At 43.5% G+C, this 23,469-nt stretch overlaps 2 protein-coding genes across 2 annotated transcripts; one reads left to right on the top strand and one right to left on the bottom strand.

Annotated features, from left to right (window-relative positions):
* Nucleotides 1–1,326: 1,326 nt before the first annotated feature.
* On the top strand, nucleotides 1,327–7,561 carry LOC128950989 (borealin-2-like). Its single transcript, XM_054296114.1, has 9 exons — nucleotides 1,327–1,532; nucleotides 2,486–2,526; nucleotides 2,884–2,944; nucleotides 3,592–3,659; nucleotides 4,435–4,502; nucleotides 5,173–5,211; nucleotides 6,272–6,404; nucleotides 6,620–6,706; nucleotides 7,453–7,561. The coding sequence occupies exons 1-9, from the start codon at nucleotides 1,424–1,426 to the stop codon at nucleotides 7,498–7,500; spliced, it is 654 nt and encodes a 217-aa protein (XP_054152089.1). The 5' UTR covers nucleotides 1,327–1,423; the 3' UTR covers nucleotides 7,501–7,561.
* Nucleotides 7,562–8,324: 763 nt separating this feature from the next.
* DNAJA2 (DnaJ heat shock protein family (Hsp40) member A2) lies at nucleotides 8,325–19,533 on the bottom strand. Its single transcript, XM_054296112.1, has 9 exons — nucleotides 19,410–19,533; nucleotides 16,669–16,728; nucleotides 15,493–15,713; nucleotides 14,146–14,226; nucleotides 13,690–13,823; nucleotides 12,297–12,493; nucleotides 10,734–10,878; nucleotides 10,435–10,562; nucleotides 8,325–9,934 (listed from the first exon to the last, which is right to left on the bottom strand). The coding sequence occupies exons 1-9, from the start codon at nucleotides 19,485–19,487 to the stop codon at nucleotides 9,746–9,748; spliced, it is 1,233 nt and encodes a 410-aa protein (XP_054152087.1). The 5' UTR covers nucleotides 19,488–19,533; the 3' UTR covers nucleotides 8,325–9,745.
* Between the last annotated feature and the right edge of the window lie 3,936 nt (nucleotides 19,534–23,469).

The following is a 23,469-nucleotide window of genomic DNA, read 5'->3' as shown; positions in this document are numbered from 1 at the left end:
TTAGATATATGCAAGATAAGTTACTTCATGGAATTGTATTTTTAACGATATGGATTTATATATTCCATACTTGGTGTAGCCACACCTTTCTAATGTTCCCTGTTACTATGTTTTTGTTAAATCCTGTCTTCACCTGGTCAGAATTTGCACAAGCTGGAACCATTTGCCCTGGGCAGAGCAGGTTATTCCCTTGCTTAGCTCTGAAGCCCTGCATGCTCTGCGCAGGGAGCAGCAGTAATTTCGTGTCATTTAGCTAAACCCAAAGCTCAGCTCTGAGACAGGGCCCTTCCTAGGGAGCACAGAGCCTTCCCAGCGCCTGGGGGAGCCGAGCAGCGCCTGGCCCAGCCCTGGGCACAGTCCCCGGGTTGGAAACGCTCACCAGCTCCATGCAGGTCCTGAGGGCCCGGGGCGGCTCCAAACAGGAACAAAACAGCGCAATTCATCTGTGTGTGTGTGAGAGAGAGCCTGGCCAGCTCCTGCAGGGCGGAAGGATCATTAAATCGTGGAATCACGGAATGTTGAGGGGTTGGAATGGACCTTAGAGGTCAGCTTGTTCCAACCTCCCTGCCTGGGCACGGACAGCTCCCACACGGCTGCTCAAGGCTTTATCCAGCCTGGCCTTGAGCACTGCCAGGGTTGTGGCACCACAACATCCCTGGGCTCCAGTGTCTACCACCCTCAGAGTACATAATTCCTCTCTATTATCTAACCTGTTTCCCCCCTTTCAATCTGTACCCATTCCCCTCGTCCTGTCACTTACAGCTGCCAAGGCCTGAGGCACCTCCGAGAGGGGCACTGCTGACCCGCCCCGCTCCCCTCACGGCGTTCCCTCCCTCCCCTCACGGAGTTCCCTCCCTTCTCACTGAGCCCGGGGACCGCGGGCTCCGCTCGTCCCCCGCCCGGCGTCCCCCACCCCGGCCGCCCCTGCCCGCCCCGGGGTGTGTCCGGCCGGTCCCGCTCAGGGCACGGCTGCGGGCACGGCTCGGCCCGGCTGTCGGCCATGGCCCTGGGGAAGGCCCCGTGCCGGCTGCGCAGCAGCGACTCGGGCGTGGAGCCGGACCGCGGGGCGCTGCCCCGGGACAGGGACCGCAGCGCGCTCTCCCAGAAGAAGAGGGACCAGCGCATCGCGCTCTTCCTCAGCGACTTCGACCAGCAGGGTATGGCCGGGGCTGCCCGGGCTGGGGAGGGAACGGCGGCTCCGGGCCGGGGTCGCCCCCTCGGGCAGGGCCGCCTGCCCCGCGCCTCGGGTTGGCGGCTGATGGAGGCTCCAGGCGCTCTCACTCCCCGCTCGGATTTCTCCGGATCAGTCGCTGTTTTAATTTTCTTTTATAGCGCGGCCTTGCAGTGCTTATACTTGAAAACATGTAACACGCGTGGCAATAAAAGCGTGTTTTGTTTTAAAGCCAAGGAGCACATCCAGGAGATGAAGAAGGAGCTCGATTCGCTCTTGCAGACAGCGGAGAAGGCGTTTGCCGTGGAGCTGCTGACGATGCCGGCTGCCGTGAGGAAGATGAGAAGGAAAGAGGTGCTCGGTGAGAGTGCTCGGGTGCGGGCAGCGGTGTGCCCGGGGCTGCGGGAGAACACCTGGAAACTTGCTGCCTTTCGTGGAAAGGTTTGCTTTGTCTGCCCTGTATTTAAAGCAGATGAGCAGCGCTCTTACCCAGCAGATGCTCGCTGAGCACTCCTGTTCAGGTAGACTGATCTGTGTAACGCAGGGTATAGAATTATTTGGTGACTAGTCCGGAGAGTACTGTTATGTGTGCACTTAGGTAATATTATTTAAAGTCTGAAGAGACAAGAAATAATTACAAACCTACTGTTTTCTGTATGTAAAACCAACTATTTTTGTTCATCTGAATCTGTTCATCCTTAGCCACTGAGATTATTTTCTCTTTGTCAATTTGAACTCTCCTGGGCCATTGTAATCTGGTCATATACCTGTGATGATAAGCAAACAAGTTTAATTTTAACTCCCATTGATGCAGAGGTTTAAGATGTGTACACTCAGCATCAGATGTACATTCTGGTGAGAACTGATGTTTCTGGAATCTGCCTTGCAGCTGGAAATTGTAGGGGCCACACAGATATCAAACCTTAACCTCTTGAAGAACTTGAGTTTACTGTAACTGAGTATGTGTTTTGGTGTCCTTCTGGAGAAAGTTCTGCCCAAGAGCATTAGCTGTCTGCAGTGCAGTGTGAGTGTGTGGTGGTTCTTTGAATGTGGGGGATACCCTGTGTGCCTACACTCAGGATTCTTTCAAGGATAAACACTGACATGGCCTCAGATTTTCATTGTTGCTTTGTAGGAGTGATTTCCTACAAGACTGGAATCTTGTTCAAATGTAACACATATGCTGACCTAGGGTTACCTATTTAACCACTGTAATCCTGAATTACTTGTTTGGCTTCTGAGCCCATAAGAATATGAAGATAAAAATTATGCAAGTAATAGCATCTAAATAAGTTGTAATTTCTTGAGTTACAGATTTGCAAGGACGGGAGGAAATGGCTCTTGCTGCTGCAGTGGTGAGTGTGTGTTTTCAAATCTTATCACAGTTTACAGAATAAAATTCTTCTCTCCCTGCTGTAAGTACTTCAGACAAATTATTTCATTTGGCTGTGTGTTTAAATAGAAGATGATATGAAATGACTTGGCAGCCAGCCATGGTGCAGTTATGAACATTACCTAAAGTTTTAGGATCTTCTGCTGGCAGAAATTCAGATGTTTCAAAAAAAAGCCAGAAAAACAACTGGTGTTTAGCTAATCCCACTTCCTGTCAGTTGCTTTCATGCCCTTTTAGTTCACTGCCTCTTGTAACGTAATATGCATCTACTGGGAAAAATACTGACAACCTTCCCTTGTTGGATAAATATTTTTTTCAGACTGACTGCTCTGTAGAAGACATGCCAAATACCAAACTGGTGAGGACCAACAGCAAAAAAGGCAGGTCAACTCATTAATACATAGCCCGTAGTTCCTGCATTTTCTGTTTTGTTTTTTTTTACTGGTTTGAACTGAGCATTTGTAAAATGAATGTTAAGCCTGAAGAATACAAGAGGGAAAAGTGCATAACAGACCCCAAGCATTCAGTGTGGAGGACCATGAGCTATGCTGCTGTAGAGGTACTTTAAAGCATGAGACAAGAGCTTCTCTCCTTTGCAATTTATCAGGGGAAATGGTGAGAAGAGACAGATTTAAGCCTTTACAGTATATCAGGAGAGCTAGGAAAGCCACCTCTCTTTTCTTAGGTTTCCCTTAACATTCTGCCCATTGAGCTTTGTAGGAAATACAATTTTTTTTTCATATCCCCAAATATGCATTATGGAGGATACTATCACTGGGTGTCATTCTGTTTTCTCTGTAGGCTGAGGGATTATCTGGGGTCTTGTAACTGAGGGATTATCTGTGTGTCCCAGTGCTGCTGAACATACACAACTTGCTCTGACCTGTGTCCCAAGTGAATGACATTGGATGGCACAAGGGCTAAAGCTGTCCATGGAGGGGAAATAGGCTTCAAACATGAGGCTGAAGTGGTGTTTTGTGCTCCTCATGAGATCTTTATTTTCCTTGTCTTGCTAATACATTTATAGTTAAGGTAACTACAATTGTTGAATATGAAGATACCAAGCACAGTTCTGCAAAGAAAATAACTAAAAAAGTAAGTTTATTCTGTTTTTATTCAAAAAACATAAGGACTTAGTCAGTTTTGACCTACCACAAGCCCTTGCCCTGCTAGATCCATGAGAAGGCAGGCCAGTGCTCTGCCATCTGTTGGAAAAGTCAGTTATTTTAAATGTAATGTATTTGAAGTTAAGTAAGGCTAACTGTAAATTATTTTCATCATGAAATATGGCATCTGCACTTCTAGTGACTAATGACACAGGCTGGCAAGTACTGGCATGGTCATTCTCTCTTGATTTACTGGCAAGTCTCGATGGTTTGAGGAACCATATTTTGTTGAAACTTTATTTTTAAATCAACCTCGTGTTTAATCCATGTTTTTCTATAACTGAGTAGTTATAGCATTCTTGTCTCTAAACCAAATCAAGTGTTTTAGTTTTGCCACCTCAGTCTGTCTGGGCAGTGCAGCTCCTCAGCCAGACACTAATGTAGCAAGCTGATAACAAATACAAAAAAGATTCTGTGCAATTACAGACTTCTACTGGAAAAAGGCTTAGTTGGAAGGGTGTATATTAGGTGGTTGGTTATACAGAACTTCAGTAGGAATAAATATGTTTTGGCATTATGAAACTTCTTTTAAAATGTATATTTGGCATTTTATATATATATATATATATATCAAAGGCACCACTATGGGACTTAGCTACCCTTTTTCAACAGGGAATTTTTGCAGTATTGTTCCCTGCAAATACCTATCATTTTGCTTTCAAATGCTACCTTTTTTAACTGCAGTCTTCTATATAAATTTTTAGATCTCCAAAACCAGGTCGCTGGTTTCACTGGCCTCAGGTTTAAGTGGCAAACTGAACTCTTTTTCTAGGTAAGACTGATCTTTGATAGCTTATTTAACTCACCTGAATTTTTGAGTGCTGAACACAATTATTTTCAAATATAGTTGCTGAGATTTGAGCCCAAAGGGAATACATCTGACAAGGATTCTCCCATAACCTGAGATGCACTGTGGTGATGTGAACCTGAGCAAAAAAGCACCTGTAGCTGATGAAGGCATAATGGTGCACAGTTCTGAACTGAGGGGAGCAGTACAGATTCCCAAACAATACTAATGGAAGAGAGCATGTAAGGAAAGTATCTTTGCTCTGCTAGTACTACTCAATTGTTCTGTAATAAACACCTAACTTGGGTATTGCAGCCCTCCTTTGCTCAGGAACATGAATTATTATTGTGTTCTTGTATGGTTTTAATCCCATATGTCATGTTTACCTCAGGAGGGCTTTTTCACATGTGTTTTTCACACTAGATCCCTGTCATGGGGCACTTCAGCATTCTCTGATCCACTGTCCATCTACCTTCATCCTAGCTAAAACTTTACAGTAGAAGTAGATGAGGAGGAAATAAATAAAAATAGTAAACCAACAAAATAAAACCCCCAACAAAATACAAGGCAAATAGCTACTTCTTTAGTGTCTGTTTAGTGTCTTCTGCTAGTGCTGCTTGCAGAAGGATGCTAAGTCTCTTTGTTTTCATTGCAGTGCCACAAATCTCAAAGCCACTCCAAAGGGAGCTAGAAGGTAAGGAGATTTCAGTTTGCTCCTAATCAATAATTTTGTTCGATACCAAGACACTATGTATTATTATCAATGTAGATAGAACAGATCTTCGTGTTCTGCCACTAAATGTGACAGTAGGGGTGCCAAACCAGTTACACCTCCTGCCTTGGGTGTGGGTGTTAGCTTTAATTATTGTGGAGGCACAGGATTTGATGTCCTAACAAAGTCAGTTTTAAAAAAAAAAAATATTTAGAGTATAAATGGTATTCTCACTATTTACAGACCTGCATCTCAAACTGGTTCTCAGAGCCCAACCTTGATTAAAATGTCATCATTACTGCTTTGTTAAAAATAAACCAATCCCTACAAACCCCTCAACCAAATACACTGATAATCATTTCTTGGCATTGTGAACAGTCAAGATTTTTAGTTAGTATTACTCTGCACACACTACAGTTTGCTTTTGGCACAAGCTGAAGTGAGGGGGGTGAACAACTTAAATGGGTCCTGAAAGCAGAAAGTGGTTCAGTTTCACCTTGGCCTGCTATAAATGTCAGAGGCTTGTTTCCATGCAGAACACACCCAAATCTTACATTTTTAAAGTAAAATAATAAGTGTTGTATAATAGAAACTTAGGAATTCTGCATGGCATAAGGCACACCCTGTGCCTCTGAGAGGTAGCAGCTTTGGTATTTATTGGTATCTCCCTCTGTAGTAGACAGATACAGCACATGTCTTATCTTAAGCCCAGAGGCACGAAGTTTCCTCTTTCCAAAACTGTAAACATTCACTGCTGATATTGGAGAGTGGATATTCTTGTTACTGAGTGGCCAAAATGTCATCTTGTGTCACAGGCTTACAAGGTTACTGCAGTGGCAGGGTCATAAAACCTTACCCAGCAGTGCCCATAAGTGCTGCTCATGGTTGGGTTTCTGTAGTCTCCTGGCAGAACTGGAAACATTTAAACATGACTGCCTCTCTCCTAGGTGTATTTCCTACTACTGGCATTTGATTCATGCTTGAAAATTTCCAGCAGAGCATAGAAAGTTAACCTCAGAGTAACATTTTCATTGTATTCTAGTGCTGGATTACAACAGACTGTCTCAAGAACTTTACCTGCCAGTGGAAGAGCTCAAGGCATGCTAAAGAGAAGTAAATCAGTACCCCAACATAAAAGTGTTCCATTTGTCAACATTCCCCTGGCTGATGGACAGGTATCTTTTTTTTTAAAAAAAACCATTTTCAACTGACAGTTGTTGATCAATACATATAGTGTGATAGTGACAGCTCTTGCTATTCCTAAATGAGATGCTGCTAAACGAAAGGAAAATGGTTGCCAAAGTTCTGCAATGTACAGGGGAGCCCATGAGTTTCAGAGAAGCTTGGCATGCAAGAAAAATTTTAATCTTAGAATTGTTTCTCTTCACAGACTCTGTGCACGGCTGGTGGAGACCTCCGCAATATTGATGTGCAGCTCCTAAACCAGGACACAGTGCAGCACATCCATAACCTGGTGGTAAGCCAGAACTAGGAGACTTAGAGATCTGTGCATTCACACACCTGGTCCCAGGCTTTCATCTCACATTCTGGCATGAATGCAAATTTCAACTCTTTGGAGTTTAAGCCTCAACTGGCTGGCATCAGTTGGAGGGAGGAGGGAGGGAAGAACTGCTGCACATGGATCATGTGTAAAAGGAACTGCACTTACAAAAGCATGTGCAGTTTGGTGACAGTGGAGGGATCACAGGAGCATAAACTCTTCCTTCTGCACTGCTCTGGTGGCTGTCCTGCCACGTGAGCAAACTGCTATTCCCTTATCTCTCATTCACAAAGGCTGACAAAGCTGCAGCTCAGTTTTGAGTCTTCTTATAATCCATTATTCTGTGGCCCTTGCTGAGTAAGAACTACCTACCTGGTAAGTCCCTGCTGCAGTTGAACAGGAACAGCCTTAATGGGTGTGAAGCAAAATAAAGTGGACCAGAACTTTGTAGCACCTACTGCCCAGCCCTCCTGAAGATGAGAGTACCTGGGCTATTGTTTGAAGTAATGGGAATTATCCAGATGTGAGAGATGCTCACTAGTTTACAGTTGTGCAGGTATAGAGTCAAGGTAAAGCTCTGGGAGCTATTCTGTGGTTTTTATTATGGCCCTGCCTCCATAGGCACAGTGGGGAGTGAGTGCTCTCTGCTTGCTTTAACAGTAGGGACCTTTCTTCCAAGTTCTTTTGGGCCGCTTGAGCTAAAATGAATTTTCCCCCCTCAGAGTGAGCTGACTGTCCTGTGTGGAAAGGTAACACCTAAACCAAGTTAATGGAACTGTCTGGTGACTACAGAACATTAGTGACTGCTCTTGCCTGCTGCCTCCCTAGTATTGAAATCATGTCTCAATAAAGCTGTATACTGCCCATTAAATGTTTATATAAGCTTTTATATCATGTGATGTGTCTTATTAAGTTCCTGTTATGAAGGATAGCAAAGCAGAAGAAAATTATACTTTTTCTTTATAAAAGGCTTAGGTTAGGTTTTAACTAAGTTCACAGCAAAATGAACAGTAAGAGGCTGTATATAGGAAATAAGTTTCTCTAATATCAACTCACAAATAAACTGAAATACAAGGTACTAAATTTTTGAACAGTCTTAAGACACTTTAATAACTTTAGGTATGTGGTAGCATGTATGAATTTAACACAGGAATAAAATTTATTTCCAGTTTTGAGTGTGACATGACAGTAATGTGCAAGATGACAGGTAAAATTAGAATTTATCAGGTGCTGCTGGCAGGAGCCCAAATTAATGCCAGCTGGGGACTGAAGCAGAACTGCCCTACAGTGATCAGCTCTTCCTCCACCCCTTCACTTCAACTATCATGAATCCCTTCCTCTCTTCCCTTTCAAAAAAGCCACAGAACCTGAATGGGAATTAAAGGTTTAGAGTTACTCTATTTTGCAAGGACTTACAAGCAGAAGACAGGTGTTGTAATTGTTTAAGCATTGCAGGTTACAGGGACTGACTCCTTGGTGAGAGCAGTCAGGAGAAAGGATCAGCATGTAACCATGGCTTCACAAAAAGCAACCCCAAGTTTTAATAAATGAAAATAAAAGACCCACTAGAGAATGCCACATCATAAGTCAGTACTGAAATACAGATCAAACAGTATTTATTTTTGCTTCATTTTTAGAGTCTATAACAAGGATGTTCAGCAACACTCAAATGCCAATGCCTACCCAAGCACATTGAAACCCTTGGAGTTTGTCCCTCCAACCTCATCAATAAAGTGTCAACAACTATCAGAAAAATAACTAAACAAGTCACACTTCAGATTTGTAAAGAAAAGTAGAGCTTCAACTTTCTCACTTAAACAGGAGAGAAACCTTGCTATAGAGGCAGCTTACCAACCCAACACTGTTCATGCACAACAGTTCCTTAGTTAAAGTCACATTTTTGCTTTGTTCTGGCTTTTTTGCCAATTAATAGTAATAGAACTGCAGCTGGAGATTTTAATATCTTCATACTTAAACCAAAGTGCAAACTACTAGAAAAGTAACAAAACCATCTACATTTATTATGTTTCCAGGTTAAACAGTTCTTTTTTTAACCTGGAAACATTTCTCTAGGAAGTGAGGCTGAATCAGACTTTGAATAGGATTCAAAGGCTAAGAGAAAGACACCATTATTTCAAAATTTAATCATTCCCAATTTAAGGGGTTTGTTATCTTTAGACTGAATTCAGATATCCTTGTGTTTTCTTCACACAAAGGGGACATGGCTGCAGCATTCCCTGTGCCCATTTTAGTCATCTCTCATTTCAGGAAGAGACTTGAATGTGGCACACAATTGTTATCCAACCTTCACCTAGTCTTAAGGCAGCTTCAGCCTCCCTGTGTTTATAAAATGTCTATCATCTACATAGTCTCTTCATACACAGACTAGTTAAAGCCACTGGAAAAGTAAGAGTTACAAGGCAAAAGAAATATATTATACACCAACTGCTTTTATTTAATTTCAGAAACCGTTCACAAGATGGTAGAAAAAAAACTTACAACCACTTCTAATTTAGTCTTTCATTGTTCCCAGTCAGCTCTAAACCCATTATGTGCAAAGCCCATTTACCATGCATCTAGATGATAGATACAGGCTATGAAATTCTTGATTCTACTTGTAGCAGCTTATGCAGGTGCAGCCAAATACCAAGCCTCAGGACAAATTGTACACAAACTTTACAATGTAGAATTTGAATTTAAAATATGAAACTTAAAATCTACACAAAACTGGTAAAAATCAAGCACAGATACGAGGACAAACTTAAAACCCATGTGAAAAGGAGTCTCGTCTTCCTTTCAAGTGCTTTATTCTGCTACACAGTCAAAATGAAGATGTAAGCTTGTGGTTAGTTTAAATTACACTCTGTAGATACTATAGACCAATTTAAAAGTTACACATACAGCAATAGATGTCCATTGGTTCATCTGGATTACTTATACAATCCAGCTGGATTGTTGAAAACAAGTCAGGCAAAATTTGAAAGAAAATCCTTGTGCAACTTTTTAGACAAATGTTTACTGGTGGGCACACTGTACCCCAGGTCCATGATGGCTGCTTTCTTCATCAGAACTATCATTATAAGCTTCACGTCTCTGGCCACCACCTGAACCACGAGTGGTATCAAATTCTTGAAGATCTACCTCTTCTGCATCACCAATTACATTGGGAAATTCTGGTCTAGCTGGCAGAAGATCTTCAAGTTCCTGCCCCAAAGAAAGAAATGCATTCAGTATTTCATCCAGAAGACCTAAATAAAGTGCCTGGTTTCCCGTATCTTTGAGACACCTCTAAGAGCAGGTTTGGCTTACAAGTTGTGCTGATGAAAGCCCTGAACTGCAGAGTCATTTAAAAGCATTTGTATCAACTGGAAGACACCACTTCAAGAAAACCAACAGCTCCACATATCATCTACCAGAAGTGCAATCAGTAAATACAGTTGCACTCCATAAACTTATCATACAGCAACAGAAAGATTCTCCTCCTGCCCTCATCTGTGTACCATCTGCACAGCTCCTAAATACAGCTTCCACAAATTCATATTTCAAGGGCTATTTCCAAGTAACACGTGGCCCATAAGACAGGTTAAAAGAACTTTACTCACATCTGAATTTAAGCACTGAGAGCAAGTCCATGAGGTACAACACAGGCTTTTTGCACACTCTGTCAAGTAAAACACCACATTTTTGCTTGAACAGCTACTTACTGAAAGCTTTTCTGGGCTAATCCAGTTATTTTCAGGAAACTGAACATCAAATTTAATGTAGAGATCCCCTTTCTCAAAAGGATTGCGATACTGTGGCATTCCTTCCCCTCTGACTACACGAACACAACCTGCAATTCAAAGAGAAGTAAAGTAATAAAGTGCTGCTGCAGAGCCACCTCTCTCCCTCCAGTTCTCTGTTTCCCCAGCCTGGGCTCAGTTAACAGGACAACAAGGCTGGGATTAAGTGCTGAAGAGTCACAAAAGCATAATCAAAGAAATCTTTATCAGCTCAAGCCTACCTGGTTCAATTACTTTTCCAGGAGGATATTTAACCACAATCTGACGTCCATCAAGGTGCTTAAATGTGAACTGAAATCCACACAGTGCTTCAACAAGTCCAATCTTGTGTGTCATATGCAAGTCATTCACATCCCGCTGGAACACCTGGGAAACAAAGGAGATCTCTTTACTAGTACTGCAATCACAACTCCACCAGACTCATTATTGAGAGTTCATTATTATTTATCCTTAAAACTCAATATCAGAGCAACAGCCTTTCTATGCAGTGAACCTGATTCCATTAATTCAGATGGCTTAACATGCTTGGGAAGTTTGTGCCTGACCAAGTGTCATCTAAAATAAGCCAAACCACACACCCACCAAGGTAAGCTTCAAATTAAACCAGGCCTGTACAGCAGCCCCAACTTTCACCCCCAACATCTTCCACACAAGCAAACTATAAACAAAACTGACAACAGTTTGACACTATTGCACCTGCACTGGAGTATATAAACCACATCTTTGTTTTTCAGCTCTTGTCCTCAAGCATTTCTCTTTAGCTTCCTTGACCTACAGCAGGACTTTGATCACTTAGTCCATAGCTGCGAGAAGAGATCTTTAGGCCACAACTCAGGATTCTTAATCAGAGTAAATCTTAAAATTTGTCCACTGGCAGACAAATGGACAGTGGACATTTGTCCACTGAGTCCCATCTGAAGAGAAATTTTAAGAACAAAGTCTATTTAGTTTTACTCACTAGGACAAAGTACAGACTGGCAGATTAGCAGTCCTTGACACAGCTTTGAAAATCTTACAAAGTACCTAATGAGCAGATAACTAATATTATATCCTTAATATTTGACTGTAGTTTGAATTTGTACTCCATGCTACTCTGTCACAACACAAAACTCCTCAAGTGCAACACACAAACTGTTTCTTACTTCATCATAGCTATTAGAATTAAAAAAGGAGCAGTCACCTCAACTCTACCCCACATGAGTTTTAACAGAAGATAAATTGCAACATTTAATTCCTAAGTGCAGTGATTCCAGCATACAGTGAACGGAAGTCTTACCAAACCAGTATAAAATAATAATGTTTGTTTTGTTAAGTTAATCAGCAACATCACCATTTTGTGTGACTTCCAGAACCAGAGTAGCAGACACAGAAAGCACCATTTGGGGGTTTTATCAGGAGTTCCCTGCCACGTCACAAGACATGGAAAAAAGGCACACTTAGAATTTTGTTAGTGCCACGAGCAAAGCAGACTGTGAAAGTGAACATCCTGAATGGCTCTCCACTTCATCCACTGTATCAAAGTCAGTCAGAGCTTATCTGAGCAGCTGCCTCTTGCTAGCATTAGGAGGCACCAGAAGCTGCCAGTCCCCTGGCTAAGGACTTGCCCAGTTTTTTCTGGCTCACCATGAAAGCTGTGTTACACACTATAAATCTATTAAAAGCTATTCCCCATCTCTCCCAGAGCTGCAACTGTATCAATTACTTTAAATGAATGGCCATCTATAGAATTTAAATATTAACAAGTGGAATAAAAGGCATTTAAAAGATCAACTCAAAAGCATTACCTCATTCTCCTTCTCTTGCAGTAAAAGGACAATATCGCCTGGTTCCACTCCGGGAGCCTGATCTGCTTCTCCACTGAATGTAATTCTTTGCCCATGTTTCATGCCTTTATCTACATGGACTTCAAGTATTTTTACCTCTTTGATCACCTTCTTCCCTTCACATTTTTTACAGCGGTCTTTTTCATTAATTACTTCACCTAAATAAAGACAAATTTTGAGTTCAGAGATCTTGACATAATTGCATCCAATTCCTAGGAAAAACTATTTGAAAGCAAGCTGAAGAATTTCTGCAACACAAGTAGTGATTTCAATGTTGCTTTATGAATTCCTCACAAGAGGAAATCCAGGCTTCATTCATTCTAGCTGAGAAATGGGGAAGGAAGAAAAAACAAAAGTTCTCTGACTGCCTCATCTCCCAGAATATCCCCACAAGACAGTCCTGGGTAAATGCAGCCAGAACTAGTCTTGCACACAAAAACAGGGAAACAGAGCCGGTCACATCAGATTTATCCCTACAAAGGTAATTACTGTTTCCAGCAAACTGAAGGGTGACAATTCAAAATGGCTTCAATGCTCTTTTCTACCTCACCTTTATTTTTCCAGTGAGCTCTTGTCTCTATACACAGTAACCAAAGTATAAGGGCACATGGACTGTAAGATTTCGGTACTAAGTGCCACAAGCAAATGCCTTTGGCTTAAAACATTAAGCTTCTCACCTTAAACCACCTTTCTGTGAAACAAAGCATAACATTATGATGAAGTTGAAACTACAAAATATGTAGGTTAGGCATATGAAATGTTAAAGACAACATCATTTATGAAATGTTTTGACAAGTCACAAAATACAACTCTTTGTAGCTTGAGTGTTGTGACAAGTAAAATCATCCACAAGGTGATGTTATTACTCTGCCAACAGCAGAATACATAAAAAGAAATCACATGAAGTGCTGAACTTGCTACCCCTAATCAGAACCAATTCAGGCAAAGATATCATCTTAATTTGAAGAAGTTAAAAATTCAACTTTAGGTTCCCATTTTTAACCTACGATTGTCCTTGGATATGAGGAAATGCAAAAAGACAAACAGCTCCTAAAATAGCAACATCCTGGTTTTTAGTTTAACACAAGAGTAACAGCAGTACGTAATATTCACATCTAAGTGTTTTTAAAGATGATCAATCCCTACTGCTTGAGCTTCCAGGCTGTTTTTCAGTACATTACACACTGTAAATCTTGCTGCTGTTCTGAGTGAAATCATTTCTCCGTGCTGCCACCAGAGTGAGAAGCAGCTGACTGGGAAAGGGCAGAAGCGTCCTGGATAAGTTCCTCCTGAGATTTGAGCAGGAGCTGGATCCAAGCAAGCACAGTGAGGAGCAGAGCAGAGCCTGGCCTACCTTCTCCGTTGCAGTCGGAGCACACGGACTGCATCTGCTGCACCATGCCCGGGGCCAGCTGCCGGATCATGATGCGCACGCCCCGGCCCCGGCACGCGTTGCACTTCTGAACGGAGCCGGCCTTCCCGCCCTGCCTGCAGCACACAGCACCGGGGGCATCAACAGCAAGTTCTTCACAAAGAGATCAGACACCCCCTGCAGCAGTAGGCCAGCATGCCTACATGCCCAAGTGCACTGCCCATTACAGTCAGGTCCTCTGCTCTCCCACCCTTCCCCCACACAAAACCCCTGAATAGTTCCAGTTCCATCAACAGCATCATTCAAGTTCAACAATTTGCTGGTCAGAAAACAGGATCCAGTAAGTCAAATACTGATCAAGATCTGACACAGGAGATCCTTCATTACACTGTCTGCCAACAAAGCAACCAGAGAACTCAAAAATACAAATAAACTTACCCATTACATGCACTACAAAGGACATTCTTGCTAAGTTGTAGTTTAGTTGTCTTTCCATTATACAGATCTTCTAAAGAGACTCTACAAAATAAAGTATTTCTCCTGGGTTATCATTTAACAACTTATTTTCCCCCATGTAATTAAAATACTTGCCTAGGAAAAATAAAACAACTAGATATTCCCAACAAGACTACATCTGCTATAAAAACAAGATTTTAAGCACCATTTTGGCTTCCCCAAAGAGGTACTGAAAAAAAATAATTCCATACATATCAATATACACTCATAAATCTGAACATAGTTTTAGAGAAAAGCTGTAATTTCATCAGAATAAACCAGGTAGGGTTGGTTGTATTTCTCAACAGGAAACAAGCTTATCTAGAATTTTGGGTGCTATTATACAGTCATAATTAATTTCTACCAGGCAGGTGAGAAACAAGCCTCTGTAAACACTCCACACAATAATATAGTCTATTGCATAAATAGTAAGAACACAGAGTAGTTACTACTGTACTGGGTTTTCCACTTTAGTGGGGAGGGGTTAGCATGTCCCCAAGGCCACTTAACTTTTTAGTGTTCCTCCTAAAAGAGTTTGTCAGCGGACTAAAACTTCTACTTAGTGTATTGAGTTGTATTAAGAACAGGTTGCCTGGCATCAGTATTTACAAATAACAACAAAATCAAAGCTCATTAATAATCTACCATGAAGTACCAGCGACGAAACAAGCAAGCATGTGAAGCTAAACAGACTTGGCCAAGCACAGTCTCCCAACCACAGGAAAGATGTTGCTTAACTGAAGTTGTTAAAAGGGACCTGCTCAGCAGGCAGAAAGCCAGCCATGACTGCAAGAAGAGATCTCCAAAACACAGATGTGATATTCAAGAATGGCTTTGAATAAATAAACAAAACCAAAGCCACCACACACACTTTTCCATTAATTATGAGGTTTAACCATAGTTCCAGCTGGCACTGCCCTATGAATTCAAGTCTTTCCAGAGCACCTCCACCTCCCCAGACCAGAATCTGCCCGGTGAGTAATACTTGGCTGTTGAAGGCTTTTCCAGATTAGAACTACCAAACATAATCAGGGAGCAAAACAAAGAAAATAAAGCTAACAAAGTACATAATTCAAATAACCTGGCAAAGTATTTGGTAGTTTCTGGATTAACCAACCAAGGAAAGTAACTCCAGATGACTGGTCCCTGCTCTACACACAACATGCAGCTCTGAAGACCAGTGCAGACTGCAGAGGATCTCAACTGAGAAGTGTATCAAGAACAGAAACCAGCAGAGTTTCTACGGTCAGGAAAGCTTCAAAGCACAAGATGCAGCACCAAGGTACTCACTTGAGTGGATGCACCATATCTTCTCCTCTTCTTCTACCATTGCGACTTCTACTCTGGCCACCCATGAAATTGAACAATCCCCCACCAAAGATATGGGAGAAAATATCGTCCATGCCACTGCTGCCGCTGCCTTCTCGCAGGCCCTGCTCTCCATACCGATCATACAGCTCGCGTTTCTCAGGATTTGACAATACTTCATAGGCAAAGCTGATTTCTTTGAACTAGGAGAGGAAACAGAGTCAAAACAGGGCATGATCATTTAGAACCTAAAGGCAGCATTTTGTGAGTTTCTCCCCCTGCATGAACACCTATCAATTAAGAAGGTACACAATGAAACACTTTTCCCTCATTTTAACATAACTTATTCTTAGCAAGACTTTAAAGTTAGACTTATTTTTGTTACATCTTACAATAAAATAAGATATTTTACTGCAAAACTTGGTTGGCTTTGTTCTTTACTAGCATAAAACAGATTTCTTACAAATTAAAAAAAAAAAAACCCCAATCCAAAAAAACCCAAGTACACAACAGTGCAGAAGCTAAAAGGCAGAATATCCAATAGTTACATACTAACAGCAAAGGCTTCAACATGGTGGGCACTTCAAATACACTAACAATTAAGTAGCTTTCTGAAAGGTATATTAATGTTTTTAGCAAATTAGTATCTTTTTGTGGTTATCTCTGCTCACATCTAAGCAGCCATCAGAACTACAATTTGGTTAAAGATAATCAGCTGAGTCAACTTAATTGATGATTTTTAAATTGCTTTTAGTGTAACAAATCTAATTCAATCTTCCCACATATGTAATTTGGTTTATGCTGCAGCAGTTTTAAGAATCTCTACACATCCGTTTCTCCATGTTGGAAAAACTTGAAAAATTGACAATCTTTTTCAAATTCCTACAGATGCCATGGCCAGATGACATTATCTCAGGAAATGAGCAGCAGTTTTTTCCTCAGTATTACCTTCTCAACCAATTTGAGCCAACTGCTGCATTTTGTCATGAGGTACACTGGCAGATGTTGAGGTTGGGGAGAAGTTGACCAGATAATTCTCCCTCTCACAGTACTGCTTAACAACTTAAACAGCAAGCCCCCAACACCTGTACTCAGCTCCTTAGATGCTACTGTAATAGAAAACTTAGATATATATATAAAAAAAAATATCTTTCTTACTTTATCCCCTGCATTTGGATTCTTATCAGGATGGTATTCCTTGGCCAGTTTTCTGTATGCCTAATTGAAAGAGGTAGAAAATTATTTAAAATTTCCATTAATCAGTTCTTTTCTGTGAAACTCAAATAATGTCCCCAGGAAGAAAGAAAATCCTAATAAAGCAAAGTGCAAATATTGTAATGTTTCAAAGTCACTAATATATTGATACAACCTAAAAATATTTTAATATGGCTAGGTGCATACATGAACCAGACCCACATTCTCACACAGCTAGGGCACACAATAGCCAGAACTAGTTCTCCTGCTTATCCTCATTAACTTACAGGGAGAACCCCATCTGATTTTCATTGAAATGACTTGCTCTTCAGAACCCACTCAAACCCAACACCACAACAGTAACTTTGAACCCTGTTTGTCTTTGCCCTCAACCACAGCAGTTCAGTAACAACAAAATGGCTGCCTCAGCTTCCATGCAACCCTAGAACCACTCCTCACAACAATCATTTCCTTCTTTCACACCTATCACTGATGGAAGGGTTCACCTCACTCTGAGCTCAGTGCATGAGTTACATGTGCAGAAATGTACACAGCACTGCTTTTATTTCAGTTCTGTATATCAGCAGGAGTAAGTACAGCCAAATCCCCAGAAGGGACTTTCCAGGCTGCTTTTTTCTGACCAGCACTGACATTCTGGACCACCACTGGTTCTTCAGCAGCCCTTCACCTGTTCTGCTTACACTTAGGAGGATGAAAGCAAACAACACAGCAGGCAGAGACTTCTCCCACCGGAGCTAATGACAGTAGGAACTTCAACCCTTCCTCTACTGCACCTCAACACCCCTCAGAAGCAATCACATTAACAAATATTAACAAATTACATTGTATTCAGTTTTTTATTTTTCAAATTACAACTATTAACAAAGCTACAGTGATGCAACAGCAAAAAAATTGAGGTATCAATTCTTGGAGAGGATTTTTCAAACACTTTATTTCTGAATAACTGAGCACCTAAAGTAACTCTTTAGAAATACAATATTAAGATCTTTACATAGAAAGCTTTACAGAAATCACAACTTGTCAGCTTTTGAACAAATTTCCTTTTTTTTGATCCATTCAGTTATTTCTCATTATTGATTTTATCTTGAAACACTCTGTACTTCTGCATGCAATCAAGACACAAAGAACTAGTGAAATAAAAACAATGTTGATATTACATGCCTAATATCCTAAAGGAGAGTAAGTGTAAAAACCAAAACTCATACATCTTACTGGAAAAAATCACCCATAAGGAACAAAGCATAATGTTCCACAAACCTGTGTATTCTATGTCATAATGGATGTTCTCCATATATTTTAAGTATAACAACCAAGAAAAAAAAGCAGAACACCACTAAACTGATAACCTAAGTAACATTATCTAATGAGGAAAAAAGGAGCTTGCAATGGTGATCTTTAAAAAGAGAAAACCCTCACATCTTTTCTGATAACAGCATTCCAGGCCAGAACAACTCTTACAACTACCCATGGCCCTGAAGGAAGCCATCACTATTTCATCAGAACCAAATCCAGAATCAAGGTCTACACTGGGAACATATATAACTTCAGTAAAAGTTAATTCAGCCACTCTAAAAGCCTGTTAGCTCCTTCAGACCAAAATTCGTTTTAATATTTCTATACTATTATACAGGTTAAAATATCAGATTTTAAAGCACCCATGAAACCTCCCCATGACAATAAGATACACAGGAACTCCTTGGTGTTGCAGACAGCTGGAAAATTTACATTCCACGAATAGTCTAATATGTGGTAATTAATACTGGGTGGTGCCGGCTATCCTAGCAGAAAACTGCTCCGGTTTTCATTCTTAAAGGACACGGATAGCTTTAAGCAAACCCTGTAATAAATTGAAATATTCCGGTGGGCAGTGCTGTGTACTAAACACAACCTTCTCAGCGCCTGCCCTCCATCTCCAGCACAATTTCAGCACTGCAATCGCCGAGCCCTGCACAAATGAGGCTGCCGCGTGCATGACGGGTAAGGCGCAGTTGTTGGTGCCAGCACCACCCACCCGCGGAAGCCTCTGCGAGTGAACCGTCTGGTTCATTCCCCTCCCTCACGTGGAAACGGTCATTAAGGCCTCCACAAAAAAAAAAAAAAAAAAAAAAAAAAAAAAAAAAAAGGACAAAAAGGAAAAAAAAAAAAAAGTGCTTTAAACACTACAGGATGGAATTGCTATAGTGACGACCTGGCTGCAAGTTTTCACCTCCCCTCTTTGTTTACCTCGCCTTCCCGCGTTCGGCCTGGGAGGAACCGCATCTATGAACGAAACCGAATCCTCCCAGGCCTGCACGTGGGGCAGACAATGGCACCGGTGAGGCTCGGCCCGCAGGGATTCTCACCCCGAAGAGCCCTCGCGGCCGCGCTCGGCGCGGTGCGGCGGGGGCGGGATGAGCCGCGTTCCGCCCGCGCCCGGAGCCCACGCGGGACGCGTCGGGCCAGGGACGCGGCCGGGCCCCGCCGCCCCCTCCTCCCGCCGGGCCCTCGCCCTGCCCGCGGCCTCCCCGACCGCTCGGCCCCGGGCGCGGCCTACCGAGCACCGCACCGCGCCCGCAGCGCAGCCCCAGCCCCGCCGCCCGCGGCTGCCCCGCTCGGCCCCGCCGCCCTCGCCGCCCGCCCGCGGGGCCCTGCCCGGCCGGGCCCAGCACCCCCCCCACCGCCCGACCTCCGCCCCTCCGCCGCACCTTCTTGAGTTCATTGTCGGAGGCGCCGGGCGGCACGCCCAGGATGTCGTAGAGCTTCGTGTCGGCCACGTTGGCCATGGCGGGGCGGCGGCGGGGCCGAACGGGGCCGGGCGGGCCGAGGGCGGCGCGGGCAGGGCCGAGACCGGCGGCAGGACACGGACACGGACCGGCCGCGACGTCACCGCGCACGCGCTGCGTCACCGCGCCGCGACGCGCGAGGCGCGCGGCCCCGCCCCCTCGGCGACCCTGACCCAGTTCCGGCGCGGCGCGGCAGGGGGCGCTGTGCGGGGCCCTGAGGGCACGGCCCGGAGCGGGACCGGGCTGCGCAACGGGAACAGCGGCCTCGGCTGTCCCGCCTGGAACTGCACAGAGCCAGCGGCCCGGAGAGCACCTCTGGGGTCGTCCAGTCCCACCTGTCACCGAACACTTCCATGTCAACCAGACCCCGGTACCGAGTGCCCTGTCCCGACTTAAACACCCTCAGGGACGGTGACTCCACCGTCCTCCCTGGACAGCCCGTTCCAGTATCTGTGAAAAAAATTGGCCATGATATCCAACCTGACCGTCCCTCAGTGCAGGTTTAGACTCTTCTCTCATCCTGTCACTTACTGCCTGGGGGAAGAGCAGTAAGTGACCCCACCTGGCTGCAGCCTCCTTTCAGTGAGTTGTAGAGAGTGATAAATTCACCCCGAGATTCCTTTCCTCCAGGCTGAGCCCCCTCAGCTCCCTCAGCTGCTCCTGCTCCCATCAGACCTGTACCCCAGATTGTTCCCCAGCTCCCTCAGCTGCTCCCATCAGACCTGTACCCCAGATTCTTCTCCAGTTCCATTGCCCCTTCTCTGGACTACCTTCAGCACCTCAATGTCCTTCCAGAACTGAGGGCCCCAGAACTGGACACAGCACTTGAGGTGTGGCCTCACCAATGCTCAGTACACTGGGACAATCCCTGCCCTGGTCCTGCTGGGACAATCCGTGGGACAATCCCTGCCCTGGTCCTGCTGGGACAATCCCTGGGACAATCCCTGCACTATTCCTGGTACAGGCTGGGGTCCATTGGCATTCTTGGCCACCTGGGCACACCTGGCTCATGTCCAGCCTTTGTTGACAAGCACCTCCAGGTCCTTTTACACCAGGCACTTCCCAGCCACTCTGCCCCAGCCCTGAGTGCTGCAGGGTGTTATTGTGGCCAAAGGGTGGGACTGGCATTTGGTCCTGTTGAACCAGAAATGCCAACACTCTTGGTCTTGGGCTGAAATTTTGAACCTGAAATGCCACTGTCTGTGCAGCCGTGTCCCCCAAGCCCCTAGCTCCTGCCTCCCCAAGCATGGCACTGAGGAGCATGGGGCACCTGCACACCAAGCTGCTGCCTGCCCTCAAGCACCAGTGGGTTTTCCTGCAGGGACATATTGCTGAGTGGTTAGAAATAGCACTGGTACCCATCTGCTCTGGTTTTGTGCTTTCTCCACTGCTGGGATCTGAAGCACCAGTTGCTGTGTGAGGCCCAGAGTGACTCACGAAGTGCACCAACCCCAAGGCTCCAGCTGGGCACCACTCTTTGCAGGCAAATAAAAAGCTGGGTTGTGTTTAATTAGATGTTTGTCTCTTAAAGCTGGGCTGGGAGAACAACTGCTAAGCCCTTGCCTGGCTGCAGTCTCTTGGTTGTTACCCCCTTGTTGGGCAGGGGCTGCTGGAAGGTTCTGAGAGCTGTGGCAGGTACATGGCTAAAGGTGATGATACGGGGTCTGTATAAGGGCAAACCCCAAAACTGCCTTCTTGCTTTCTGTCTGGGTTAACCCAGGCTGTGCCTCAGAGAGGATGCTCCCTGAGGAAGAGGTGAGCAAGGCTGAGGCCTGAGGAGAGCCTGCTGGGAACAGATTACTGGCCTGACCTGTGGGAGAGAACAGAAAAGGCCCTTTCAAAAGATTGTTGTGCTTGTGGCATGGAGATTTGAATGGGTCCTTTGCCTCAGGGGGACAGATCTGAGTGTCTGAAGGCTTCTGGTACCCTTCATGGGGACACAGCCTGTGGTTGCACAATCCTGGGGCTGGACTGGGAGGTACAGTCTGCTGGTGGCTTCTCTGCTGCTTATTGGGGGGGGTGTTTTGGGGCCCTAAATTCCATCAGTGTGTTTAGTTGGCCTGTAATGATCTGCTTCAGCACATGATGGTTAATACCTGCCTCTGGGGTTGCAGGTGTGGCAGCAGTCAAGAGCTTCAAAAGAAAATGGAGACCAGTTTTGGAGGGAGAAAAAGAGTGGCAGGCAGAGAATGGCTGGTGGAAAACAGCCATTAGTCTGTTATTACTAATTACTAATAATCAGTAATTATTAGTCTGGTTCAGAGATGCACAGAAAGAAAGAAAAGCCCTTGTAAGGAGAGGTATTTTTCTTTGGTGTTTTTGGAGGTTGCCTGTACAGCCTTTGGGAATTTCATGGTTTAACCTACAGAGCCAGTAAGGCTTCATGATTTGGTTTACCTGTGCATCACTTTACTTGGATTAATCTAAATTAATCTGCTCTAAGAACTCTCTGCTGTGCATACATGGCTTGACTATTTTAGATTGTACTTGCTGACAAATTGATGTGTTTCTAGAGAAGATTGTTTTTGTCATATTGGTTTGGCTTTTTTTTTTAGTGGGCAGTCAGGTAGGAAGCAAAGTTAGGAGTGTGTGGAGGATTGCTTCTTTGCCCTACAGCTCAGACTTGGTTTTTTAGGTGTTAAGCAGAACCAGCAGACTGATATAAGCAGTATTTAACATATAAGGAATGTTTAGCATACCATAGTGTTTATGTTTTCTTTGCATTAAAAAAAAAACCAACTAAAGCTCTAAGAAGGTGAGTTGCTCAAACCAGTGAGGTGCCATCCTTATCTGTGCCTGTGGGGAGGAAGTTCACTGCAAGGATGATTGGGCCCAGACTTTCCTGTCCTGGCAGCTGGGTGGCTCCTGAAGGCACCTGGCATTGTGAGGCCGTGCTGGCAGGCAGAGCTGAGCCAGGGCTGTGGGTGTGGGTGAGCTGAGCCCAGGCCATCAGCTGCAGCACCGCCCAAGGAGGCACTTTAGAGCAGCTTTCTTCTTCCCTGCCAAAACAGCCAGGTCTTTTACTACAGGCCTGGTTTATGTCTTGCACAATCAAACTAAGCAATAAATAATATGAAAATTCCTCTGGGATGAAACTTTGCATTTTATTTTTAAGTGGAGCTAAAGGATCCTAGGCTGGGGTGATTAGCTTTTTATTGGATTCAAATGTGGATGAGGAGCAAGGTGGTGTTTCTTCTTCCTGCACTCTGCTTTTACCCCAGACTTGTGAGCTGCACTGACAGAACACATAAGACACACAGCTGGCCATAACTCACATTCAAATTGCTTTCAAAATATCTTCAAATTGAGACTTCCCTTGGAATCCAAAACTGTATCCTCCCCCACTTCTTTTGGTATCATTTGCACATTCTTTGTTTCCTTTGTATGTCTTTTTCATTTTTAAAGATGATTTTATTATTCTTTCAGATAAGAGCTTTTCATTTAGTTCTAATGTTATTATTATCACACTATGATAAAAAGCAGTAGCTATATGAGTGTTTATTTGTTTCTAAATAGACTGCACAATTCTCAGCTCTTTGAGGTATTGTTTTATCCTTACAAAGGCACCAAAAGGGACTATTCAAATTCAGTTATTGTTTCAGGCCTTTTTTTTCATTCTTTATATAAAACAAGTTTAATTTATTTTTTAAAATGATGCTTTCTTAGAAATAAAATAATCTTGATCATGTTCATCACTGGAAAATTGGAAAGACCTCAATTTGATGTTACTACAAATGAAATAACCCCTGTTGAGGCTTATTTATGAAGTTATTTTATGTGTTCAGTGTGGTCTGAACATGAAAATATGACTGGGCATCACTAACTCCTGTTTTATTACTAAACAATCAAATTTAAATTTAAAAAAAAAAAGGTGTTCTGTTTAAATACTGTTGAAGAATGCAGTTACACTGAAAAAGATGATTGCTGAGCCTCTGTGGCCATTCTTTGAAATGTTTTTGGTGTCAGCTTTCATCAGCTTTCA

The sequence above is a fragment of the Melozone crissalis genome, unplaced genomic scaffold (genome assembly GCF_028551555.1).
Source record: "Melozone crissalis strain CALT ecotype California unplaced genomic scaffold, PUWL_Pcris_2 ptg000007l_1, whole genome shotgun sequence".
NCBI classification, from domain to species: domain Eukaryota; kingdom Metazoa; phylum Chordata; class Aves; order Passeriformes; family Passerellidae; genus Melozone; species Melozone crissalis.
This window is presented reverse-complemented; position numbering and strand designations above follow the sequence as displayed.